A 12,069-nucleotide genomic window follows, 5' to 3' on the forward strand; every position below is an offset into this window, starting at 1 on the left:
AATTTTAAGTCTCTGTGGTTCTTTGACTATAATATGAGTGGACATTTCGAATAGGATAGAATAATGTTTCATTATTGAAGCCATAGCCCCTTAGATAACTCAAAAATAAGTTTAGGACTCAAACAAAATACATATATTTTGCTTTTCTGGTTGAAGAGAAATATTGCATTAGATTGTGTTCATTTTTTTTCTTTTAGAATATGTTCTACGAGGAATTCATTAAGTAGAGAGATCTGTGCATTACACGAATGATAGTAATTTAAGAACATCATAAGAACTGGCTGCAGAAGGTCCGGGGTGCATGTGTGTGCCTGCCCTATGTACATGTATAGAAGTAGCAAGTGGGGTTTCTTAAACATGTTCCTAAACGTTTCCACTTATTCAGTATTCATTAGTATAGCACTAAGAATAAAGAGCTACTTAACACAAAAGCTTTACCTGGAGTGTAAAATTTCAGGGGGAGCACCTCCAATGTATATATCTGTGAAAGGTATTTTCATCTTTTCATTATCCATACTCTTGACATGGCGTCTGTCAACTACTAAAATCATTTTCTTGTCATTGTGGTAAATGATTGAGATCTGTGAGAAATAATATGAAGTAAATCTTGATTCAAAGTGTTTGAAGACTTGTATATATTTTAATTATTTCATGTCTTGTGTTCACAAAATAGGGAACAGATTTTGCTTTCTTATTCACAGACATGAAAACTCTTGTTCTCATAACTACGGTTTATACTTCCTCGGGAAGAAGAGGCAGCTAGAGACTAATAATGAGACCTATGGTTTTCCATGTTCCTTCTGAGGAGATCTGAGGAGGAACTACAGCAGGTGCCATCTTCTTTGTTGAAGTGAAATTGACAATGAATAGAGTTCTCCATTTTTTTTGCCAGGGTTGTTTTGAACTGGAATCCTTTTACTTAGGCTTCCCTTGGAACTTTGATCATAGACACACACAGCTTCACCTAGATTTTTTATCCTTATGCTCATGCTGGCATGAAATCATGATCCTTCCAATCTCAGTCTCCTGAGTAGCAATGATTACCTGGCTCTTCAGTTGCTCTTTAGATGTGCAACTGTTCAGTTTAATTACTATTCTTCCAGTCTAACTTGATCACCTGATTTAATCATTAGATAAATCTAAGTTCAAAATCCAAAACCAAAACCACCCAGAGTATGATGGCTTTACCTCATGGTATTTTGCATCATTAATCTGGGCTTTCTTCAGCGTGTCTTCGAGATGCACAGGGCCGTTGCTGAATCCAAAGTCATAGAACACATGTAAGTAACCATTGTGCATTTCCAGGCTGAAAAACATACTCTGTGGAGAGAAGGAAGTTGTCAAGATGGGAGCATTTGCTTTTATGGAAGTAGAGTCAGATTTAGCTGAACTGGGAACTAACATTTTGTTATTATTAAAATTACTTTGGAAGATCAAGGAAGTCCTACGCAATTCTTACTATGAAATAAAATGATTTCTCATGGCTTTGAAATTTCTCTAAATGAAGATTTTTTTCAATGGCTTTGAACTTCTTTTTATTAAAGTTTATTGTGTATAATTAGCTTGCAAGAACTGACATCAGGACAGAGAAAATTTAATAGCCAAAATTTGAGGATTTACCTTTGCTAAGGGTATAAGAAATTGAAAAACTGTATGTGATTTAGTAAGCACAGCTATTCATATGTGAATTAATTTTCCTTGCTTGTGGTAGATATCATACTCAGTTACAAGATATTCATTGCTGAATATCTTTTGAATAATTGCATCATGAAGAGTTCAACATGATTCTCAGAAATATTTAGGATATTTAATGATAACATCACCAACATTTACATTAAAATAAATTTTAGTGAGAGCAAAAGTTTCTGCATGTGTTATGAGAATTTTAAAATTATTATTCAATATTTTATCTTTGCATAGATTTTATGACTACTTTTGAATGTTTCATGAGTACTTATGTCTACATATAGCACATCATTTACAAAGATAGATAAACCTCATACATTTTTACACACAGACTTGTAAAGCACTCAGTGCTCACTAAAGTGGTCAGGTCCTGACTGCTTAGGATATATGATTTAGAAAGGAGACCAGTGTGAAATTTCTGTAGGGAGACAATACATTTTGCTCTTGGTACTGATTTTTCATGGTTTTCCTAGTCTATGAAAGGGTGTGTTTAACAAACATTGAAAAATGTAGAATGGGGAAATGCATTTCAGTACTGCTTTTATTTGCTGCAGTTGTAGCTTCTCTGAAGGGCAAACAACAGTCCAATCTTGATTTCTAAACTAGAAATTCAGTTTCATGGAATGATGCACTCAGTCTGGAAAGATACCTGGAAATGTAATCAGCAGAAAGTAAGGGAAATAAAGAAGTAGATCTTTTCGATTTACTCACTCCATTGACCATCAGAAGCACAAGGCCATGATCAGCTGGGGTTCGAACTTCTATGTCAAAGCGAGTCACTTGGCCAAATTTCCCTCTTCTTGTGATGTCCCTCACCACCGCATAACTGGAGCCATCAAAGAAGTAACTGGCAGCTCGACTCTGAGTGAAGGCCAGTTTATTTCTGAAACGGAAACAGGATCATATAAACATTATTGTTTCTGTCATGTTTTTCAAGAGAGATCCTTTACCCCATTTTCTGGTCTCCCATTGACCCTACTTTTAAGTGAAATCTTGTTTGTGTGGAAGAAATGAAGAACTTATAAGTAAGTTAACTGGGCTGGGTAAGGTGGCTTACCTTGTATTCAGGTGGCTGAAATCTGAGCATTGTGGTTTGAAGCCAGCCCAGATAGGAAACTCTGTGAGATTCTTATTTCCAGTTAACCACTAATGAGCCAGAAGTAGAGCTGTAGCTTGAGTGGTTGAGGGAAAAAGCTAAGGGACAGTACTCAGGCCCTGAGTTCAAGCCCCAGTGCTGCCTTCCTTCTACACACAAAGTAAACGGATTTATTTTTAATGAATTTCTTCTTTACCCTATATACTAAGTCTCCAGGAAACCCTTCCAGTCTGTGCTCATCTGTGGTAGAGAAAAACTGAAGAGTTTTTTTTTTTGCAGGCATGATATTGTATAATTTCACAACCATTTTCCTCAAAGCACAAGTTGGAGAATCTGTATATTGACAAACACCATCCTGCTGGCCACTCCTGCCTGTCTATCAGTCTTTAGTAACCTTCACTGTGTCTTACCTGGCACAGGGAACTGACTTGGAGGGATCCATGTGATAGATGTGCTTAAAGTTGTACAAGCTGATCACATCATTATTCAGTGTCGCTAGCTCCAGGCAGCCAGCAAAGCCAGGCAGGTTTAAGCTTGGAGGGAGCTGTGCAACAGACAAATAAAATCAATTATCCTCTGGTCACGTTTCCTCCACACCACACAGAACAGGCCATAAAGCTGAGCGTATGTCAAGAGGACCTACTCACAGACATAAACATCTTTCTAGATCAGAGTTTGCAACAACTCGATGCCCAATCATTGGAAGAACAGTCTGTTAATGCACACCTGAGCAGAGAATGTGGGGCCATGTGTACTCTGTGTGCTAGACAATGAATTCATGACAAAAGGCAATCCTCACATCAGTTTTGTGAGGCAGGGATTACTGATCAGCTACAAAGTGAGAGAGGGTGATTCTTAGTGAAGTTCAATATAGTGCCCATAAGCACTAAGAGTCCTGGAACAGACTTCCTGGAACAGCTAGATTGACTTCTCATCCTCTAAGGCTTCTTTTGTCACTCTTCATCAGGTCTCATGGTCTCCCCTAGGGCCTACTCTCTCTGCAGAAAGTATTATTTCATACCTATCAGTTGAGATAGGCATGTGTGAAATTGCTCATGTGCAATGCTTAAGACTAGGTCCAAAATGTGTATTGCAAGGCATTCTTGCAGCAGATGGATCATAATGATTATCTTTGCATATATCAAAATAAAATTAATTGATTTTTAAGTGCTAGCTTGACTAGCATTTGACTCTATGAAAAGACAGGTAGTAGAGAATAGAAATATTTGATTTATACATTCTGGTACAGAAGTCTATTTACTGAGCTGAGTTTACAACATTTTTTAGTGTTTAGTAGTCATATAGAGGTTACAATTCCACAAGTCAGATTATGAGTATAATACATGTTGATCAATGTCGTCCCTTATCATAGTTCTCCCTATGCCTATAGGCTTATAAACTATGAAAACAATCATTGTCAATTTGTAATAAGTCAAAATGTAACTGGATGGCTTACCTTGAAGTTTGAAGGCACTCCACCAACATAAAACACCGTGTCCTCAGGACTCAGGTCCAATAAGGAATTGTTTCCCGCAAAGGTTCCCTTTTTAATAAACTTTTCTTCTGCCGTGCTACTTAGACTTGGAACTGTCAAAAACACCTTTCCATGTTTCCCTATCCTATTGAGAGAAAGGATTGACATACTTTATTAATCTGATAGTTTGATATATATATATATATATATATATATATACTTCCTTAATTTGAAATTATAATTTCTCTTCATTACAAAATTGGTGATTTGATCCTATTAATAAGCATTTATAGAACATGGACTGTCAATGGGAAGAGAGAAAACATACTACTTTGTAATTAGCTCTTGGATTAGCCAGGTAAAATAAATCTAATAAACTGGTTACTGTTTAAAAATGATGACCATTTTTCTAACCTGTTCTTTTTCACTAAGGTGTTTGAGAAGGAATATAGAAATAATGAAAGAAGAAAAGGAAGAACATATTTATAACCGCTATAGACAGATGTGTGCTCCATCAATTTCTCATACAAGGTACATACAAACCATGCACTATGCAGTTGCCTCACCTTTCAATCTTGACAATGCTAAAGTAAGCAGGCCAGGAACTGACAGGCTTGGAATCCAGGGGAATCTCCACATCCTTAGCCCCCAAGTTATAGACATATACCAGGTTATCATTTTTTATTGCAAGGCCCATGTATTGTCTTTTGGCCTGAAATAAAATGCATATAAATGAATATCATCAAAACACAATCAGCAGTCCAAAATATATGGTTTATATGAGCAACTTTGGGCATGCATTGTTACCCAAAATTCACATTAAACTTGACATTGATATTTCCTGTTCTGGACTAATATGTCTATTCTACTGTCCCTATGCTTGCTCCAAGTTCATCCTGGTAGGAAGGAGCTTGACTGAAAATTTGTGCAAAGTTGATGGGAAGTTAGGACACACAATTCTGGGAGTATGCAAAAATGATCAGGCTAGCCGGGATATCATGCATCCTGACACTGTAAATTGCTGCAGTGCCTTCAAGCAGGATCAAATATAAATAGGCTGCGGTTATTCCAAAGGTCTTTGAAGTACTCTGTTCAGATTCATCAAACATAATAATAGGCTACTGCTAGGAAGCAATGCCAGAAATATCCTACACAGAGAAGGCATCCCTTGTCCTCCAATCTTGCCACAAAATTGATTTCTATCTCTTAGCTACCAGAAGGTGAGTTTGCCTGTTTGTCTAGGCAACTTTGTTTTCAGCAAGAGAAAATGCAGTTTTCCCTTTAGTATTATCCCTTCTTATATACTTACGCTTTTGCTTCCAAGGTAGAGAACGAACTGATCTGCAATCTCAGCCATGTCTGGCTGTCTCACAGGAGGCTTCATGTACAGACTGAGGGATGTGAAGGCCTTTAAGTCATCCATCCTGGTTTTAGGGTGCACCTCAACAGCTGACTGGCCATCAAACATCATGGAGACTTGGATCTAGAATTAGAGAAAATCATTACATTAACAAATGCCCTGCAGAAGGGGACCACATGCATTCAAACAGTTCTCAGTGGTCTTCCTTCTTTCCTGAGGGGGAAAATCAGAGCTCTTTTGGCCTTCATTTATTTACTTTATACACTCTCCCATTATTGGAAAAAAAAGAATTGAAGGCAGATTACAATACAGTAGTTTACACTTGAGTTGAGATAAAATAAAGCAAGAACAATAAAAGAACATCATAGATTGAAGCATGAGGATAGATAAGAATTCCATAATGAACTATATATACTCGGGTTGGGTTGGACCAAACAGCCTGAAGGGACATCTGACCTATTATGCAATTCACAATGCCCCTAATATCTGTACAAAAACTAATTATTTAGGAGAAGTATAATTAATCCTGAGTATTAATGCAGATAGAACTTTTCTCCACAGGGTCATTATTAAAGGATCATGGGGTAAGGTGTTGGAATTACCTTTAGCCATGTTTGTACAATCAAGTCTGAACCAGCTGTGGCAGCACATGTTGATAATCAACAAGAAGTATAAAGTAGGAAGATCATGAGTTTGAGACCAGCCTGGGCAACACCTTTAGTTGGGTACCAGTGGCTTATGCCTATAATTTTTGCTACTTTGGAGACTGAGATCTGAGGATTGTGGTTCAAAGCCACCCTAGTTATAAAAATCCTTGAATTATCATCTTCAATTAACCAGCAAAATGTCAGAAGTGGAGATGTGACTCAAGTGGTAGAGCAACATCCTTGAGAGAAAAACTTAAGACATCAAGGCCTTTAGTTCAAGCCCTAGTACCAGCTCACACACACATATACACACACACACACACACACACACACACACACACACACACACACACACACACACACGAGTCTGGACCTGGTCAGCTTGTAGGTTTGAAATGTGACTTTACCATGCAGTAACTAGATAACCATGAACAAGTCACTTAGCTTTGTTTCCTCATTTGTAATATGCAAACAAACAATTTTATGGGAAAATGAATCAAGCTAATACCAATAAAGAAAGGGTTTCCAAATTCTTGGCTCTATCATTGTAATAATTATAATTAGAAATTCCTTAAGAGGTTTCTTACAATGGTTTTCAGAAAGACATTACAACAAAGCACAATGTCAGCACATTTCTGACATGCTGAGCTAATCTGACCCATTGGGGATTTTTAGAGTATTCAGAGACAGATCTTTCTGAATAATTGGATTTGTTTACACTAATTAATATTGATTTGGCTGATGTTGATTGCCAGGAAGCTAAAGATTCTATTCCCAAGTGATGAGAGTACAGCTGTCCTATGTTGCCAGTGGAGTAAATATCAATATATCTGAACAAACAATCAAGCAGGATGTGAGAGTGAAGCTTTTTTTGTAAGAATCAAGAGTCTGAGAAGGTATGTTTGTAAAGTATGTTTGTAGGAAAAGCACCACACTTTGGGGAGATGACTGTAGGCTAAGACTCTTTTTAGAAAATGCTTTTAGGTGACTAAGTCCCCAAAGCTATAATTCCATATAAATGATATTACAAGAAAGTATCCATAGAAACCTAGTATTTTTCCCTAGTACTCAGGGCCTTGAGCTTTTTTTGTTCATGGCTGGTTCTCTATCACTTGAGCCATGCTTCCAGTTCTGGCTTTTTGCTGATTAACCAAAGATAAGAGTCTTTTAGATTTGTTTACTCAAGTTGACTTTAAACTGTGATTGTTTGTTACTTAGATGGCTGAGTAACAAGAAATGTAGCTTTTAACATAACATTTCTTTAATATACCTTAAGAGAAACCTTCTTTCAAAAATTCACTGAGCTGGGCTGGGAAGGTGGATCAGTGGTAGAGTGCTTGCCTTGCATGCATGAGGCCCTGGGTTTGATTCCTCAGCACCACATAAGCAGAAAAAAAAAGCCAGAAGTGGCACTGTGGCTCAAGTGGTAGAGTGCTAGCCTTGAGCTGAAGGGCTGAGGGACAGTACCCAGGCCCAGAGTTCAGGCCCCACGATCGGACCAAAAAAAAAAATTCACTGAGCTATCCAAATAAGGTGATATAGGGTAATTTATCACATACCATTTAAAAGTTGGATATAGTTAGCAAGAATAATCTCCATCATTATAAAATAGTTAAGCTCTTACTCTTTGTCTACAGTGCCCTGTTCTTCATTGTGAAAATGAAAAGTGTATAATTTGGTGGTAAAAATGGTGAGGCCAGCCCATAGATCAATAAAAATCAAACTGAAAAGAGTTACCAGGCCCTACATTGCCACACCAAAAACCATTAATTATTATAATTATTATTAACTATACTTATCCAGAAGTTAAGGAACAGCTGAAGTGGTAGAACATCAGTCTTGAACAGAAAAAGCCAAGAGAGAATACAAGGCTCTGACTTTAAATCCTAACACTGGCACACACAAAAAGATATGTGTGTGTGTGTGTGTGTGTGTGTGTGTGTGTGTGTGTGTGTGTGTGTGTGTAATGAGTGTATACATATGTATATATAGATGCATGTGGGTTTATAGGTATATATATACACATATATGTATAGATGTGTGTATGTATATATGCTTATATACCAGTGTGTATGTGTATTGTGTATATGTGTTTGTATGTTGAGTTCTTCTTGCTCTGAGGTTGGGAGCAGAAATTGTTTTATCTTTTTCAGAATTTCTTCTGTGACTCTAAGAACTCTGTGTTAGATTATTGTGTCAGGATGTTTATATAAACACTGGCTTTAGTGTCCTTGTTCCTAGATTGTTCCTTTAAAAGAAACTCAGAAATGAGTCCTTATTGTGTTTCTTCAATTAGCTGGTACTTGGATGAGGACAGCTAAGCATATGGAGTGTTCCATAAAAGCTTCACACAACCCATGTGTGGACCAGAGAATTTCTTAAAGAGGTAGGACAGATGGGCAAGATTAGAATTGTGCAGCTGTTAAAGTAGCAAATGATAATGTTGAATTAAGTCTTTTTTCATTAGCACTTGATTTTGTTTGTTATATGAGCTTTGCTAACTAGATTAACTTTGTGGTTCTGAATGCATGCTACGCATTACAATATTTTACCAACTTTAAAAAGATATCAATCTTGAAGCTGAGCACTAGTAAACTCATGTCTGTAATCCTAGATACTCAGAAGATTGTAGTTTAAAGCTTGCTCTGGCAGACAACAAATCTGAGAGACTCATATCTCCAATTAACCAGCCAAAAGCAGAAGTTGAGATATGGCTGAAGTAATGGAGCTCCAGCCTTGAACAGGAAAAGCTAAGAGAGAATGCAGTGCTCTGACTGAAGCCCTAATACTGGCACACACAAAAAATACATATGTGTACACATGTGTATACGTATATATGTATATGTGTGTATATATACACATTTATGCATAGCTATATATGTACATATACATATATATGTTTGCATAGGTGTGTGTGTGTGTGTGTGTGTGTGTGTGTGTGTGTGTGTGTGTGTGTGTGTGTTCTCGCTCTGGTGCAGAGATTGTTTCATTTTTTTCAAAATTCCTTCTGCGATTCTAAGAACTCTGTGTGTTGGATTATATAGAAGGAAGGTTTCAGGCCCCAGGAGCTGCCCAAGGAGTTGGAGCTCAGCTTTGTGTTCTCATTATAACTGAGTGACTATGAGACCTCTCAGCAGTTACCTTGTTGGCAACACTTCTGGTCTGAGCGATGAGCTCTCGGATCCTCTGGATGCTGGCAGAAACATTGCTTGCAGGCCGCTTCTGCTCAACAGTACGAAGCTGATCCAGGAGCTGAGGGACAACTTCTGACAAATTTCTTACTGCAGTAAAAAAGTCGCTAGAGTAAATAGCTGAATATTACATCTATTTCTGGAATCAAGTGACAAGACAACAAGCACATGATGACCTCTAGTAGAATGTGAGAAGTTATTTTTCATCCTACCAAATTAATAGTTTAAAGTCCAAGGTATAATCCATTTCTACTTTGTGATATTTAGGTTACCTATTAGTATAAGTTGAAAGCAGAATAGGCTAACTTAGAATGTACATTGCTCAAGGGCAGGATCCATAACAAATGTACACATGTCTCTTTAATCACCAAGCACAGATTCCACTTGATTTCTACTATAAATGATTTAACAGGTGCCCATGAATTCATCGGACAAAATGAAGAGGGGCAATGTTTTCCAGGAAGCCTGTGTGGGTATCACTCTACTGCTGTTACTGTTTCAGCAAAAGCTTCCACTGATGAAAACAACCACTATTATTATTTCACCAAGAAAAAACTTACTTCAATAGACACCTAGTATCTATTTATATGAAACGCACATTTATTTCTTATGTCTACAGACATAGGCATATAGATAGATGACTGAGTAACATTTTTCTCAATTAACTTCTACAATATTCCAATCCAAACTCCAAATGGAGCATTCTACATTTTTTTTTTGTTGGTTATTGGGCTTGAACTCTGGACCTGGGTGTTGTCTCTCACTCAGCTCTTCAGCTCAAGGCGAACACTCTACCATTTGAACCACAGAGCTACTTCTGTTTTTCAGAGTGGTTTATTGGAGATAAGAGTATCACAGGCTTTCCTGTCCTAGCTGACTTTGAACCTCGATCCTCAGATCTTAGCCTCCCGAGTAGCTAGGATTACAGTTGTGAGCCACCAGCACCTGGCTTCTGCTTTACATCATACCTGCATCTCTAGCAGAGTCCACAGCAGTGTTATAAACTGAAGAGTCAAAACTTTGAAGATTCTGTGACCAGTCTGTGAGATTGCCAGCCATGGGGCCAGTGACCCGTTGGACCTCCATCATTGCCTTGTTAGCCTCCTGGATGACCAGCTTGGACTGACCAAGGCGCAGCTGAGCATCCCCTTCCATAGAGCACAAAGACATTCACTTTGGAGTTTATTGGAGAACACCAATACTCAGTTAGTCACAGGGATAAACTAGACCTCAAGATTTGGAATAGTAAGGGAAATGAATATTTAAATGTATGTTAACTATAATACAATCCAAGTATACAAAAATGCAGAGTATTAATAAGTGAATCTGCAAGACTCCAGTCTCATTAAACCAAGAATTGACTTGAAAGGTTTTCAAATTAAGAGGTAACTTTAAAAAAAAAGGGAGATACAAATTTCCTCAAGTGAGAGAGCCAGAGAAAATGCATATGAGATTTTGAGATTTTTAACTTAGGCTTATGTCTGAAATTCATCACAAATACCTCTTCCATTTATGGAAAAGTATTCTCCTGGGATGCTTTTGCCATAAAAATGATCCTACGTTGACTACAGAAGTAAATTAATTTAAAAAGTGACTGGCTTAATAAAAATTTTATAAGAGAGTTTCAATGGTGCGATCCCATTTTGTTTAAAAAATTATAGGGGCTGGGAATGTGGCTTAGTGGTAGAGCTCTTGCCTTGCATGCATGAAGCCCTGGGTTCAATTCCTCAGCACCACATGAGCAGAAAAAAAAAGCCAGAAGTGGCATTGTGGCTCAAGTTGTAGAGTGCTAGCCTTGAGCAAAAGAAGCTCAGGGTCAGTGCTGAGGCCCTGAGTTCAAGGCACAGGACTGGCAAAATAAAATGACATACTGAAAATGAAAACATTGTACATTATTTTTTGTTTAAGTGATGAGACTGTGACTTTTGTCCTTTGTTTTTCTTATTTGTTATTTTGCTATTAGGGTCATGTGTTAGTTCTATAATAAAAATAATTAGATGACTTAAATGATGTTAGAGCTTCAGATTTGTAAAGCAAGGAAACAATTCAACCTCACACACTCTGGATTCTATCATTGGTTCTGGATCTGCTTTCTCCTACTCATGCCAATTAGAACAAGTTCCCTAACCTTCACTAGCTCCAGGGCTCCTATAGCCTTGAGTTAATAGTGATACTTATGTCTCACAAGCTAAGTTCTCTAGAACACTTAACTCTGTACTCAGCTTGCACAAAGCATCAATAAACAGTAGTTTGGATGCATGGCTGACAACAAAGTTTCTCCATTCACCACCACTCCCCAGGGCAGAGCTTTGCTGGACTAAGATGTGCACATTTTTAGCAAAACATTCACATCTAGCACTGCCTTAATGTTCACTCTGTGGAGGAAGGCACATCTGTTTCTAATCTCAGCTTTCTAAGACACTCCTGAAGTCCAGATTAGGTAAAATGTTTGCTCTTTTTTCCATTGGACTTGTTGATCTCCCTGCTTAGGTGATAAGAATAACTTGATATGTAACAGAGGGAAACTGTTTAAAGTGGGGGTCAGAGAAAGTCAACAGCCAAATTAGGGCAGTTTGTTAACAAGGACGGATGTTCGGATGTTCGCTAGAAAGCAG

At 37.7% G+C, this 12,069-nt stretch overlaps 1 protein-coding gene across 3 annotated transcripts in view; it reads right to left on the reverse strand.

The window, feature by feature from the left end:
• The window catches only part of Lama4 (laminin subunit alpha 4), a 174,511-nt gene that overhangs the window by 23,539 nt on the left and 138,903 nt on the right, over positions 1–12,069 (reverse strand). For all 3 annotated transcript variants that reach the window (XM_070024772.1, XM_070024773.1, XM_070024771.1), the window contains 9 exons: positions 10,423–10,602; positions 9,405–9,544; positions 5,566–5,739; positions 4,823–4,968; positions 4,239–4,401; positions 3,193–3,326; positions 2,398–2,569; positions 1,189–1,320; positions 439–581 (listed from right to left, as the gene is read on the reverse strand). In XM_070024772.1, the coding sequence (XP_069880873.1) occupies positions 439–581; positions 1,189–1,320; positions 2,398–2,569; positions 3,193–3,326; positions 4,239–4,401; positions 4,823–4,968; positions 5,566–5,739; positions 9,405–9,544; positions 10,423–10,602 (1,384 nt within the window). The remainder of the gene's footprint in view (positions 1–438; positions 582–1,188; positions 1,321–2,397; positions 2,570–3,192; positions 3,327–4,238; positions 4,402–4,822; positions 4,969–5,565; positions 5,740–9,404; positions 9,545–10,422; positions 10,603–12,069) is intronic.

Source organism: Dipodomys merriami, unplaced genomic scaffold (genome assembly GCF_024711535.1).
Source record: "Dipodomys merriami isolate MVZ:Mamm:240054 unplaced genomic scaffold, mDipMer1.0.p SCAF_160, whole genome shotgun sequence".
In the NCBI taxonomy this organism is placed as follows: domain Eukaryota; kingdom Metazoa; phylum Chordata; class Mammalia; order Rodentia; family Heteromyidae; genus Dipodomys; species Dipodomys merriami.